Source organism: Crocuta crocuta, unplaced genomic scaffold, assembly GCF_008692635.1.
Source record: "Crocuta crocuta isolate KB4526 unplaced genomic scaffold, BGI_CrCroc_1.0 scaffold30, whole genome shotgun sequence".
Taxonomy (NCBI): domain Eukaryota; kingdom Metazoa; phylum Chordata; class Mammalia; order Carnivora; family Hyaenidae; genus Crocuta; species Crocuta crocuta.
In genome coordinates this window covers 7,173,639-7,188,208 of record NW_027528345.1, presented here as the reverse complement: position 1 = coordinate 7,188,208, position 14,570 = coordinate 7,173,639, and the positions used below count along the sequence as shown (strand labels likewise).

At 40.0% G+C, this 14,570-nt stretch overlaps 1 protein-coding gene across 3 annotated transcripts; it reads left to right on the top strand.

The window, feature by feature from the left end:
* Positions 1–244: 244 nt before the first annotated feature.
* SLC38A2 (solute carrier family 38 member 2) lies at positions 245–14,164 on the top strand. Of its 3 annotated transcripts, none has more exons than XM_077753250.1 (16): positions 245–553; positions 1,741–1,857; positions 2,155–2,236; positions 2,384–2,499; positions 5,317–5,390; positions 5,481–5,573; positions 5,704–5,785; positions 7,210–7,292; positions 7,683–7,741; positions 7,853–8,020; positions 8,435–8,514; positions 8,629–8,729; positions 9,299–9,423; positions 9,753–9,897; positions 10,011–10,108; positions 11,162–14,164. In XM_077753250.1, exons 2-16 carry the CDS (start codon positions 1,742–1,744, stop codon positions 11,258–11,260), a joined length of 1,521 nt encoding a protein of 506 aa, XP_077609376.1. In that variant the 5' UTR covers positions 245–553; position 1,741; the 3' UTR covers positions 11,261–14,164. The 3 variants fall into 3 exon arrangements, with proteins under 3 accessions (XP_077609376.1, XP_077609374.1, XP_077609377.1); XM_077753248.1 differs by having other exon boundaries at positions 1,660–1,857; XM_077753251.1 differs by lacking the exons at positions 245–553; positions 2,384–2,499 and having other exon boundaries at positions 1,767–1,857.
* Positions 14,165–14,570: the final 406 nt, after the last annotated feature.

Sequence of the window (14,570 nt, the reverse complement as noted above, 5' to 3'; positions counted from 1 at the left end):
ACCAACTAAATCACAAAATAACAGGCAGGAGAGGGTGGGGTGGGCGGGATGTGTCCCCAAAAAGCCTGGAGGAGAAAGCAAAGACTGCTGGTAACTCGGACGGAAGGGAATTGAAGCAGAAGGCTCCTTAAAGACAACCGCATGTGTTGGGCACATATCGAGGTTGACAGGAACGGGCCAAGAGAAGCGTGGGGTCTTTCGGGGCTGACCAGGAGACAGGAGACAGCGGGGTTTGGCTCTCNCCCGCTGCTCGGCGGGCAGCTTCAGAGTCGCGCGTCGTCGCCGTCCGGGAGCACTTTACCCACAGCACCGCTGGCAGCCGGACCACGCGTTCCCGCACATTCGAGCCTTTCCCTTGAGACGGCGGACGCCGGACGATTGGGGCGGCAGTTTGCCATTTCCCTTTTTTATTAAAATTATTTTTCCTGCCTATTGTTGGGTTTTTTTTTCTTTTTTGGTTTGGTTTTTGTTTTGTGAATTTTGTTTAGCTGAGAAAACCCCACTGAAGGCGTTTGCGTGACGTTTCCGGGACACAAGAGCGAAGACCACCGAGGTAATGCGCGCGGGGGCGTCTGTGCAAAGGGCGCGGGCCCGAGCGGAGTGGGGGAGGGGCGTCCGGGAGGGGCCGGGGCGGGAAGGCAGCTGCGGGGGTCGTTTCCTCCGCGACTGGCGTGTGTGGTCGGCGGGGCCNGGGGTCGCCGCCCTCCTCCGGACGGGGGAAGGACGCGGCGCGGGTCCTCGTGCCCGCCGGGAGGGGAGCCGCATCCTCCCATTAGGGGGAGGGGAGCCAGCCGGGTCCGCGGCCCCGCTGCGGCAAGTCTTGTGACTGATTTACATTAATAAATTAGATCGAGGGGCCCTGGAATTTGGGAGCCGCGGAGGTGGGTTCGGGCTTCTGGTATACAGAGGCCACCATTAGGGAAGACGGGCCAGGAACATTTGATAATCGGCGATCGATATTGCATCAGTTTCCTTTCCGGGCATAGGAGGGGCCAGCCGGGCGAAGCGCTCGAGAGCCAAATGCCTGTAGACGAGTGTGCTCGAGGGCACGGGCGTACGCGTGTAAACAAACCCTCGCCGCCTCTGCTTGCAGGGGAGCTGGCATTCTCCTCTTCTCGACAGAGGACTCCTGTCAGCCCCTTCGGCCCCCTTTGAGTCCGCTATGTGCCGCAGAGGCATTTCCCCGTGTGGGGACCCCGGACACGAAAGGACGGATTAAGCGCACTGCTGTTGCAAATCCTAGAAACCGGGAGCTGTGCGCCTGGGGTGCGCGCACACCTAACCAGTGCCCTGCGTGCCTGTGCACGACCAGAGAGGCTGGAGGAAAAGCAAAACAGCCCCCTTGCACCCCACTCCTCACACTTGGGATAACGGAGAGAGTGCAGTACCAACATCCGCTGGAGAGGGGCCGAGAGGTCCGGAGGGCGCGGGCCTCTGCGGGCGCACAGCCGCGGTGGGACCATCTTTGTTCTTCGCGGCTTTGCTGTCTGTACTTTTCCGCCCCTCGGCGCGCCCCCGCCCCTCGCGCTCGGCTGGTACTTTTCCACTCGCCTGGCCGGGGATGAATCAGCCGCGCTGCGCCGCCCCGCGGCGTCACGTGACCGCGGCGGGCAGGCGGGCGGGCGCTGCAGTCCTGACGCGCCGCCTCTACCTTCGCAGGCTGCCGCGCGGGCCGGTGCATTGCCAAGGACAAAAGGAGCCCGGTGTTGATCGCTGCACCCTGTTTTCTCCCGGTGCCAGCATGAAGAAAGCCGAAATGGGAAGGTTCAATATTTCCCCGGATGAGGACAGCAGCAGCTACAGTTCCAACAGCGACTTCAACTACTCCTACCCCACCAAGCAAGCTGCTCTCAAAAGGTAGGGGAAGTTGTGTGCTTTTTTCCTTAAAATGGCTTGTGTGGGGGGCCGGAGTTCTTTACCCAGGACTCTGCTTCTGTTGCTTGAATGTACTGTAGCATTTGGAGAGCGTGTAATCTGAGATAGTATCCGATTGTCGCAGTGACAGTGTCTCGTGTCAAAGTCGACTCCTACTTAATACTTAGGTATTTCAGTAAAGGTGTGTGACAGCACTAAAGGGCCGTCTGTGTTAAAGCATTGCGTTGTATATTTCAAAACAATTTAGGATTACCTTTTTTTTTTTTTAATACCTCACAGCCATTATGCAGATGTAGATCCTGAAAACCAGAACTTCTTACTTGAATCGAATTTGGGAAAGAAGAAGTATGAAACAGACTTTGTAAGTTGAAAATAATAATTTGTGTGTCTGTGGCTTTATGGAGTAAAAGAACAGTTTTACGTTTAGATTTCAATCTAACTTGCCCAAAGCTGGTTTTCTCCATTTAATTATTGTTATATGTTTGGTTATCGTTTTCCCTCTATGTAGCATCCAGGTACTACTTCCTTTGGAATGTCAGTATTTAATCTGAGCAATGCGATTGTGGGCAGTGGAATCCTTGGGCTTTCTTATGCCATGGCTAATACTGGAATTGCTCTTTTTATGTAAGTATGTGTAAGTAGTGAGTCTGCCACGCAGGGCAGTTAATATGACGATAAAACTTACTTTTGGCTCCAGAGACAATTTACAGTTGAAGTAGTTGACTTAAAAATCATTTGTGTGAAATTTAAAATGAGAAATCCAAAAATCTCCTTATTCTGATGTGTAACTGCATGATTCCAAGAAAGCCTATTAGGAAAAGTAGGACAACGCTTAAAACTAGTAACTTAAACCAACAGTCTTTAAGTCAATGGGAATAGTTAAAACAAAGTTGTAATGGTTTGGATAGTGAAAAAGAATTATTGATAAATCCAGGGTGTTTAGAAAGTTTGTTCTGGAAAAATGGAAAGCAAAATATACTAGTAAGCATGGAACTTCCAAATTACTTTATAAATGATAGTTTTCCCCAAGAACCTTTGCATAAGGAAAACAGTCTTTTTAAAATATATAGGGTGCGGTGGTTTTTGCTTAACCTGGAACATGTTTGTTCTAAGAAAAGGGAGTCATAATTTTCTGGACACTGAAAGAACCCATATGTGTTGTGTGTTTTTTGTTTTAATTCAGGTCTGTGTGGTTGCCACATGCCATAGCAAAAATATATATATTTTAATAAGTACTTTTAAATGTTTTTTTTTTCCCTACTTGCCCATTTAAAATTATTTATTCCAGTGCTTTCTAACATAAATGCCTAGAATAGAATTGGGGGGCTATAGAACTTTGTTCTTAACTGTTGCAGGGTCACTGATCCTTGGAAAATAAGTGTGGACATTATGTCCAGGAAAGAAAAAAGTACATGTAAATTTGACCATATGTTTTCAGTGACGTCTGTATCATAGCTGTTAAGTGCCTCTGGGCTCCAGGCTAAGGCAACTTCTGTGGAAGATAGTGTGATTTATTGTGCAGATAAGGAAACTACCCCTACAGGGAGCATGGAATTGTCCCTTCTGTGACAGATGTGTTTTAGTTAGCTGCCTGGTGCCATCTACTCAAGTTATTTTCTCCAGCAGGATAGAATGTTCATGAAAAGAAAAGCAGACCTTTGCAGAGTTCTGCTTTGTGGTGAAATTCCACACTGAAGTTAAGCCTGGCTTTGAGCATTGGAAGCTAGGATTCCAGCTGCTTGCTTCATTAGCATGAAGCTTTTGAGAACTCTTACTAAGGGGAAGGACCAGAAATTTACATAGAAAGGACCCTAGAGTTTCAAAGTTTTTACTGGGGAACTTGAATGGCGTCATTGTTAAATATTTGAAGTCCTTCCTGGCTCTTAACTATAAAAACTCGAGATGGTCTTTAAAGGCTGCCCGTGTGTCTATACGTTAACAGTTATACGAGACAAAATGGCACCTGTTTTCATAAATGAAAAACAAATTCTGATGTTACCCTTGCACTTTTGAAATTCTACTTTGGTAACGTCTATGTGTTTGATTAACCCTTTTAATAAACAGTTAAGTAACATCAAGAGTGCAGAAAGTGAGTGTTTAATCCCATCAATATTTTGTAAGGTATCTTTAGAGGATATAAAGGTATGGAGGTAAATGGGCCAAAAGCCATGTGGCTGCCACAGTCTGGGTAAACAACTCTAGCTACCCTTATTAGGCAGACTCAGTCTTGAAATTGAAAGTGATCTCAAAGGTTATAAAGTCCATTCATCTCTCATTGTAATTTCAGTGTAAGAAAGAAGGACTGAATTTGTCAGCACACTTTGAAATTGTTTTTGATTAAACCAACAACTCTGTTCAGTTAGAGGTGAGGCTGATGGTGTCATTTTTCCACCTCAGACTAGACCCCATAAAATTTGTGGCATGAGAATGGCAGTTTTAATGCAACCACCTAGGTTTTAACTAACAGACATCCGGTTCTTTGCCAGACCTGATATGGTACCGTGTTCAGTGTTCCTGTACAGAATCAAAAAAAAGGGACTGTCTTGTTTGCAGAGTTTTCTGTGCCTTCTCTGGTTTTGATTTTTGTTGCTGTTGTTCTTTTTAATACAAAGAAATCCATATTTTCTTTGGCTTGCCCTGGAGGAAAGGAAAGTAAAGCTGCAATGAGAGAACTTGTGCCCTTAAAGGGAAACTAAGTGACATTAGGGAACCTTTAGTTCCTCCCTATTTTTTTTTTTTTCTGTTCTACCAGTTGGAGGGGAGGAGATCGCCCAGTCATTCTAGCATAGGCATTGTTTCACTTTGTCATATTACTGGGCCTGTATTCACACCATGGCGTGCAATATGGTATCTCGTCACAGTGGCTACTTCTCTGACTTGTGCGCACTTGTTTGTAAAGCTGTGCCTGACTCGTCCCCTTTATAGTCCCATTCCTCCTCTAATTTACGTAGTCCAAGTGGTCTCAAGATCTTTCCTGAACCTAGCTCAGTTGAATTTCACAAGTGTCTTGTGGGCTGGATTTAACTGGCAGATAATTACCACCATTATATAGATAAAAGGAACTATTAAAATGCAGAGAAGTGGCAAGGATACAGTTAAATATCACAATGTCAGAATAAAAGTAGAAGTCTCATAAATCCACCACCTTAAAGTTGAGCTTTCTTGGGTCTCCGGACACCTTTGGTTCAGTAGGTAAACCCCTGCTGTAACTAGTACTGTAGAACTAACACCTGAGACACGGTGCAAATTTTTGGTGGCAGGTAAGAAAAGATGACAAGTAGCCAGGAGAATAAACACAATCCTTGAGGACTTTCTATCTAGTGCAGGAACTATTAGGCCATGTTACGTTCCATATTTATTGCGTAGATAACAAGCAAGAGAATGGTCTTCAAATACAGCCGTGCTTATTGATAACTCTGTGCCTTTTCCTTCTCTCATCAGAATTCTCTTGACATTTGTGTCCATATTTTCCCTGTATTCTGTTCATCTCCTTTTGAAAACTGCCAATGAAGGAGGTATGTTAACATTCTTGAGACTCCTAAAACGATTTATGCCTGTTAAAATTTTCTTCCTTCTTTCATGTGTCTGTGTTCTCCATATTACAGGATCTTTATTATATGAACAGTTGGGACATAAAGCGTTTGGATTAGTTGGAAAGCTTGCGGCCTCTGGATCAATTACAATGCAGAACATCGGAGGTAAGAATTTTTTAAAAGGTGACTTGGGTAGACTTTTTGCTCTTTGTGTAGCACAGAGTGGTGACACGTTACTTTTGGTGTCACATGCCACATTTTGCACTTGTAATGGTATAATTTTGTTTTCCTCCAGCTATGTCAAGCTACCTCTTCATAGTGAAATATGAGTTACCTTTGGTGATCCAGGCATTAATGAACATTGAAGATACAACTGGGTAGGTGCTAAGTAAGGTTACTCATAAGAAAAATTAGTCTAAAATGGTTAGATACATTTTATCAAAGTTGGATACAAAATAATTATCAGTAAATTATTTTTCCTTAATGTTCCTGTATAAATTGAGCAAGAAGTCCCCCATAAACTGAGTTGAATTCTTAAGAATGAAAGACCGCAAATTGAAGCTAGTGCTGTAATTCTGAATAACTTCTATAACCTGTGTGTGAAAACAGGTTTTCTAGAACTTCACTTTCTTATATTCATCGTCTGAGAGATTGTAGCTGAATAACACATAGGCCAACCTAAGTCAGGTCAAAGCTTTGGCGTTAAAAACCAATCCTGTCTGATTTTTTTTTTTTTTTTGTAAATTTGAAATTCCTAAAGCTTAATTTGTTCAAAGTGTCTAATACCAGAAAACGTATGACCACACTGTGTGGAAACCTTATCCTTGTAGCAAAGTTATTCCTCCCAGTGGTTGAACAGGTTTTTATCTAAAGTAAACATGGGGCAGGATAATTCACTTCCCCACTTGCAGCTCATTATCTCAAAGTAGAGCAGTGTGGTTATCTCTTTGGCTTTAGAAATTTAATAAGCCATCTGTAAACAGGAGTTTTCTGTGGGGTCTTTGTTGCTCAAGTAAGTGGAGTGGAATTCACAGGGCATTTAGAATTTGAAAAGAGCAGTTTAAAAGAGGGTATGATTGATTACCTGGAGAGGAAGAGGCCGTGTTAGAACTCTTAGGACACAATGGGTAATCATTTCTCTTAAGTTCAGAAGGGACCTTTTGACTGTTTTTGGAGTAAAGGTGGGTCAAGGTGTCACAACATACTCTTGACAACCTGGAATAAATCCTGGTTTGGGGAATTGGGTTTTGTGGTTTGTTGTCTTTCTTTGCCTGTGTATTTTACCTAAGTATGAAAAAAATCTTGTTGAAATGTTCAATAAGTACTTTTGCTAATGGAGGTCTGAAAGGAACTTGTTTAAATTTTCTTGTTTTTAGCATTAAAAATTGCAGGCTAAAGCTATCTGTGACAGAGTTGGTGTACAATTCTTCTAAAAATGCTTCAAGATAAGATTACCAGCCTAACAATGCTGCTTTGTGCCCTACATTAGTATCAAGCCTTTAAGAAGCATTTTATGTTATGAATCAGCTGGCAGCCTTCCCAGAGCAGACAGTGGGACAAAAGTTATACTGTTCACACCCCATTTCTAACCTGAGTGAATATTCAGCTAGTGCACAGAGTTGGACATTTATTCCTGTCTATGTGCTTTCTGTGAATAAGCACTGCTTTTTCCAAAGCTGTCTTTTTTTGTGTGTTTATTTTTAGAGTATTTCTATAAAACGAGTCCCAGAAGAAGATGTGTCTATTGTTCTGGGGATTTTCCTGATTGTTTTTGACTTTGTTTCTCTTTTCTTTAATTCAGATTGTGGTATCTGAACGGTGACTATTTGGTTTTGCTGGTGTCACTGGTGCTCATTCTTCCTCTGTCACTGCTGAGAAACTTAGGTGAGCAAACTCCTCTCTAAAAAGAATTGAAACGAACCTCTTACCAGCTAGTTGGCTTGCCCTTAATAGAAACAGAAAGCTGAAAGGTCCCCAGAACATAACTTTGGAGCGGCAGCATACAAACCTATGTAGGGCTCTCAAAATATTGTGGCCAGGGGCCAGAATGTTTTGTTGACATTTGATATCTTTGTTTCATAAATAATAATACAAAATGAAAAGTTTCCATTCTTTCAGTTATTTTTAGGTAATTCTATACCTTGATGTAGAAGAATTAGATTTTGTATTGTGTTCATACTAAAGTCTTCCAGGCAGCATTGAATCATTTAGTTGAGAAAATCTATTTGCCTGAAACCTGTTGTATTAAAGTAATAATTTCTTCCCCTCTTACAGGATATTTAGGATATACCAGTGGCCTTTCCTTACTGTGCATGATGTTCTTTCTGATTGTGGTAGGTATAATTTTTCTAGAACTCTAGAGATTCTCTTAGGAGCCCAGTCACATTCAGTTAAACAGATGCAAAATTATTCAATTTAACAAATGCAAAATAATATGTTTTCAGGTGATTTGCAAGAAATTTCAGATCCCTTGTCCTGTGGAAGTTGCCTTGATAATTAATGAAACCGTAAATAGCACCTTAACACAGCCAACAGCTTTGGTACCTGAGATGGTATTTAATGTGACTGAAGACGATACTTGCAAACCACGTTATTTTATCTTCAACTCCCAGGTAACTAAATATAGTCTTTATTTTCTTAAAGGAAGATTTTAGGGAAGAAGAGAGGGAAACTCTCCATTGGAAATTTTAAAATAATTTCCAAGGTAAAGGGAGGAGTGTTAATAGCTACTCTTTAACCATGAGTAGCTAGTTATTGAATTATTGGGACTGAGAAGAAAGCCATTAGTTTGTATCTTAAAATAGATGGAGAATTGAACTAATCCTATGATGTTAATAGTTGACACATTCAGAAGTTAGGGTGTTGGTCACACTTAGTGAACAGATTAGAAAGGAATCTAATTATGCAAGGGACACTTTGAGGTTCTGATTCTAAACTTTGTTAATATAAAATACACGCTGGAGAACTGTGGTAACACAAGGGTGTACCATGAGGATTTTAAGTAAATTTTTACATTTTTTTTGCAGACTGTCTACGCTGTGCCAATTTTGACCTTTTCATTTGTCTGTCATCCTGCTATTCTTCCCATTTATGAAGAACTAAAAGGGTGAGTGCTTTACCTATTTTTATATAAATGTACTGGGAAAGTTAGAAAAATATTAAATGATTCCTGTGACTACTGCTAAAATACAGATTTGTATTTTTCTCTGAACTTACACAGACGCAGCCGTAGAAGAATGATGGATGTGTCCAAGATCTCATTTTTCGCTATGTTTCTCATGTACCTGCTTGCTGCCCTCTTTGGATACCTGACATTTTATGGTAAATAACGTCTGGCTTTCAGAAAAAGACACTTTGTGAAATAAAATCGATACTTTCTTCTGTATAATCTATCACTTACATTTGGTCTATTTTGGTGTATTTCATATCTCTGATAAGAACCTAAATTGGAGCTTAGACTGTAAGAATATAGTCTTTTAAATCTGTAATTTCTCAAGTCCAGGTTCATCTCATTAGTCATGTGATGGCATTTGTATGTGATGTGCTTGCACCTAAATTCACCCTGTGCACCACCTCTGGCAATCACTTTTCCGTTATACAACACAAACTGTAAGCCAGACCATGGGATTTAGCTATTTAGCTCCTGTTGTTTTTGATGGGGGTCATGTGGCTAAATCTCTGCTTGGTATTTAGAAAAATTTCCCTTCAATGTTATTTTAATTGCATTAACCCTAATTCCAAATTAATCTTATTAGCCTCTTAGTTTATAGTTGTTTTGTGAGTAGCTAATAACTCTGGTGCAAATTTGCTGTGAGTTAGATTTTCTACCTAATCTCTAGTGGAAACAGCACACTTGAAGCTTTTTTTTTCTTTTTTGTCTTTGCCCATAGAACACGTGGAGTCCGAATTGCTTCATACCTACTCTACTATCATGGGAACTGATATCCTTCTTCTCATTGTTCGTTTGGCTGTGTTAATGGCCGTCACCCTGACAGTACCAGTAGTTATTTTCCCGGTAAGTAAACATCTGCTCTGCTTTCATTCAGTAGAAATGAGCTTTTAAACATGTGAACATTTGTGAGCAACACTAAGTTGTTGGTGGTTTTCGAAGGAATTTTTAAAATTCTTTATAGATTTTTCCAAACATCCTGGGGCATTTTTTCCATAACTGAAGATCTAAAATGATCTTTCAGTATCCAGATGTTAAGGAACTAGCAGCAGAGGAAGGGCCACAGTTTATGAATTTAGGAAGCTGCTTTTTTAGATCTATCTCCCATTATTTGGGATTTTCCCCCATTAATTTAAAGCTGGAATTTTAATTCCTCTGTGCGTTTTCTTTTGCAGATCCGGAGTTCCATAACTCACTTGTTGTGTGCGGCAAAAGATTTCAGTTGGTGGCGTCATAGTCTCATTACAGTGTCTATCTTGGCATTTACCAATTTGCTTGTCATCTTTGTCCCAACTATTAGAGACATCTTTGGCTTCATTGGTAAGTTGGGGCAAGTGTCAAAAGTTTTCACACCTACCGGGTTTTAAAGTTTAAAAAATTAATGACAAGTGACTCATTGATTTCTCAAGACATGGTAAATTTTCTTTTAACAGGTGCGTCTGCAGCTGCTATGTTGATTTTTATTCTTCCATCTGCCTTCTATATCAAGCTAGTGAAGAAAGAACCTATGAAATCTGTACAGAAGATTGGGGTGAGTGAGATGTTCTGCCTACAGAAACCATAATCTTCGAACCAAAATTTCCTCACCTGATTTTAATTTTAGCTCTCTTAGCTGTCGTTGTAGGTATACTTCTGAGTTTCTAGGGCATAGTTCTATAATGGTGTGTTCTACCTACAGGCAGAAGGTTGGGGAACAGGAGGCAAAAGACCATTTTGCTTCAGATACAGGCCTAAGTTAATTGCAAGAAAGCTGTTGAGATATTTTAGAGATAGCAATAGACCTAAAACGTGAAGATACGGACTCTGCCTTCAACATTAGTTTGGTGTTTGCTGGAGTGCCCCTTGCGACAGACACTTACATAGGCCTTCGTGTTTAAAGGAGAGTACAGAATTAACCATCTTCAAAGCAAAGCTGTGGGGGACTGTCCACAATACTTTAATATAACGTACTTTAAAGTGGAGTAACAACTGATTTTACAAAGAATATGATATGTTAATTGGTGGTGGGGTTATTTAGAGAAAAGACTGCTTTCTAGTCCTTATTCTGCTACAGTTCTAGTCTGATTAAAGAACTAGAATTGCTTATAAGCAAATAGCTGCCATCTTGTTTTCAAAATATATAGTGGCAATAATTGGAGGGGGTAGAATTAGGAGTAAACTTACTCCTGTCTCTGAAAAACCTCTGGCTTTGACGCAGGCTGCGTTTTAGGATGACTTTGGTCCTGTGACTTAAATTTTTGCTTTAAAAAAATGCAAAAAAAACACCTTAAACAAAAAACCAGTCCTGTTTTATGACATGAAGGAGTTTATTCAGCAAGGAAAATTTACTTACCTTTTCATTTGAGACCAAAGAATTAAAATAAAAAGCAAAACTTTGTAAGATTTCAAAAACAGACTTTTTGTGCTATGGTAAACCCTCTGGTAACTTAACGACAGTTTAAATATCTTTAGCAAGGTAGCAAGGCATGTGAGATGCTGTCAACATAATTTTAGTAATTAGAAGTCTGTCTTTTAAAGTAGAAAGGAATGTTTACTGGATGTATTTCTTTGCTTGCTGATCAGTTTCTCTTTGTGCTCATTGCAGGCTGTGTTCTTCCTGTTAAGTGGCATAGTGGTGATGACCGGAAGCATGGCCTTGATTGTTTTGGATTGGGTGCACAATGCCCATGGAGGTGGCCATTAACTGGCACCACTGAAACTCCCGTAGTCCACTTGATGCCAGTGTTGAGTCAACTCTCAACTCACTATGAAATTTCACCTAATGTTTTCAGTTTCACTTCCTTTTGAAGTGCAGATTCCTCGCTGGTTCTTCTGAGTGCAGAATAAGTGAACTTTTTTTTTTCTTTTTAAAGAAATTATTCTGTATAATAGAAATGGATATTAACAACAAAACCACGAGTCTCGGGTTAATGGAAGTGACAATTTTATTCCATTCCAGAGAATGGACGAACTCTTAACTTTTATCAAGCCACATGTTTGGCTGTGTCATTGTTTAACTTGGATATTTTATGATTTTACTTGAATGTGCCTAATGGAACCATTCGATGTGAGAAACAATTCTTATTAATTTACAGCAAAGTATTGAAATAACCATTGAGGAAAACACTATTATTTTTTTGTACCAAAAATATTTAAAGACCTCAGAAGCACTATTTTACTTTTAAAAAATTAGCTTTTTTTTTTAAACCTTCTCCAAAAAACAATTGTCAACAAATTACATTAAGAAAACTTCATTGGTATTTAAAAACAAATGTTAGTATTATGAAATGATTTGCCTTTTTGTAGGCATAATAAGCCAAATACTTTTTTTACCCAAAAACTTTTTAGAGAAAATAATGTAATGAAAAATTGTACCATGAATAGGAGTGTAGTTTTTTCCATTCAGACTTCACCATTAGAGAATAATTGATTGTCACTGTTATACCAAATCAGGTGAACTTGTTCATCACTTTTCTTCTGTGGCCCCAAATAATTTGCTTTGTTCAGACTGAAACATTTATAGTTTCAGTCTCTTAGAGTGGAAGATACAATGCAGATATTTCTGTGGGAAGTAAAGTAACTAATTTTGAGGTACCAAATAGTGCAATTGGGTAAAACAGGGTTTATTCAGTTGCATCTGTCTCCAGAGTTGTATTGACAACTCTTGGGCTTTTTGGGCCAGCCCTTTTTTTGACATTGCTTCCAGCAGTGGAAAATGAGCATTTGATGGCTACAGGCCAATTATTCTATCCAGAGAGTGCAACTTTTCAAAATGCTCGTCTCCTCCTGGAAGTGTGGATTACTTGATAATGTATGGTTTAGTTGTGTTCATGTTTTTGTCTACAGTAGAGGTCTCATTTCACAGGTTACACCGATATTTGGTATAAGTTCTCTTCGTAGAGGCCACTGGGTTTCTCATGCAGTAATTTTTTAAAAACTCGTTTGCACTGGATTGTCATCTCATTCTTGTACAACAGAGAATTGTTTACATCCAACAAATGGTTAGCTAGGAAACCAGTGCAACCTGAGTGTAAGTAGTTGGTCCAACTGCATGTTCACCCTGCCATTTCAATGCCAGTTAGAAGTGAAAAAATTACTTGGCTTTAAGAGCACATTTATTGTACGTTTTGGTGTATGGTGAATATATTAAATAATGTGGTACTTTGCTCATCAGGCATAATGTCTAAAATCCAGTATATACATAATTCCATTAGTGGTTGAGGGAAGCAAATAATGGAGCCATCAATTGGTCATCTGGCTCTAAGGTTTTCTCTTGAACTAATAAGCATTTTTAGTTGTAGGCAAGGGCCAGAAATGTGGCAGACATGGTTTTTGTTACACATTCTTGTATTATATGTGACTAAATTACAGACAAGCTGTGTCTGTAAAGACCCTTGTGGATGGAACTGGAAGACGTCCTGTAGTGCTACATTGGGTGAAACCAATGGTCCGTTTTTGTTTCTACAAAAATTAAGTAATTGGGGACCATCTAGAAAGGCAGTGAGAAGATGGATTCTACAGCACTGCTTTCATTTAATTGGGCTTTGGCACTCCCTTCAAATCCAGAACCTCACCTCTAGTTCAGACCAAGAATTGGCACTTTTTCTTGAGTTCCTCGAAGAATTGCTGACTTTCTGAGACCTGCTAGAGAATATACCAAGTAGAGTTGTTTTCTACAGTTTACATCCTTTCACGTGGGAGAAACTACCATGGCAACCAGGAAGGAATGGAAAAAAGAATTTTCTTCTCACAGCAAATCGATGTGGGGAGGCTTCTTCAATCCTCTTCAGCTGTTTGAGGTTCAAAATGAACTGCCTAGGGTAAATTCCATTGCATGATTTTCTTGGAGCTCTATCTTGTCTGCCTTGAGGTTCCTAAACCGTGAATTCCCATTAATGAGCAGTCTTCAGTATTAAAACCACTGTCTAGTCACCTCATTTTGCATTACTGTCTTCCGTGGATGTTTCAGTTATAACTGTAATGTTATTTATAGAACAGCATTAATCCATTAAAGCTAACCTATTTTTCAATATTTATGATAATCTGTACATACATTGTCTGTCCATATGTATTTGTAATATATAATGTATATAATGTCAGGTTTGGGTCTTGGATTCAAGTGTATATATTCCTGTAAGTTTCTTAACTGCATTTTGATGAATTCACATTATATATCTATAGGAATTGTCCCCAAAGTATCTGTACAGAGATTTCAATATAAACAAATTGACAAATTCTGTAAACACTAAAACTTTAAAATATTCTTTAAGTTGTATTTGCAATAAACAGACTGGATGAACATCACATTTTTTCATGAAAACTTGGTGCAAATTAAGATCTCTTTAAATTTTAAATAAGGTCTAATTTTCAAAATGCAGTAGCTTGAAAATGTGATCTAATGTAATGAAATCAAATGTGATCTAGTGTAATGAAAGATCTTTGAGAACCTGGGTGTGTTAGCTTTCTGTATATAGTGTAAATACCCCCACTGTACTGTTAGAGGCCAACACTTCCACTAGGACTTGTTGGCAAAGAGTGCTACACCGTTTCAATGAAACAATGTATGTTTGTTTTAACTGAACTAAAATAAATACATACTTAATCCTGAGTAGCTCGTGTTTTCTTTGAGGTAATGGGATAAGCAGTATGTGATGTATTTTATATCAGTACTTAGTAGGGGGTCTGTGCAATGGTAAGGAATATATTGAAGAAGAGAACGGTCAGGAGAGTTTCAAAGTTCCTGAAAGTGTGAATAGGAAAACATGCTAAAAGGCATCCCAAGGACCCAGGGGTGGGCCTGCTTTACATAGGTCAGTAGTGCATCAGGATCATCTGGGAGCTTTTATTATGAATGCAGCTACCTAGTCTGATTACATAGGTCTGGAGGGCAGCCCACAGTTCTGCCCAGCCCCTGCATCCCAGAAACCTACCCCAGCTGATGCTGAGGCACGGTTAAATTTAGGGGCACTGAAACAGGCCTAGGAAGAAGTCCCGAGGAGTTCAATTTGGGTGAG

Bases quoted from the DNA above. Each gene is read 5' to 3' on its own strand.
- SLC38A2 (XM_077753250.1), top strand. From the start codon at position 1,742: ATGAAGAAAGCCGAAATGGGAAGGTTCAATATTTCCCCGGATGAGGAC. The intron at 5,391-5,480 runs GTATGTTAACAT...TCCATATTACAG, and splicing joins GAAAACTGCCAATGAAGGAG to GATCTTTATTATATGAACAG. The intron at 5,786-7,209 runs GTAGGTGCTAAG...TCTTTAATTCAG, and splicing joins AACATTGAAGATACAACTGG to ATTGTGGTATCTGAACGGTG.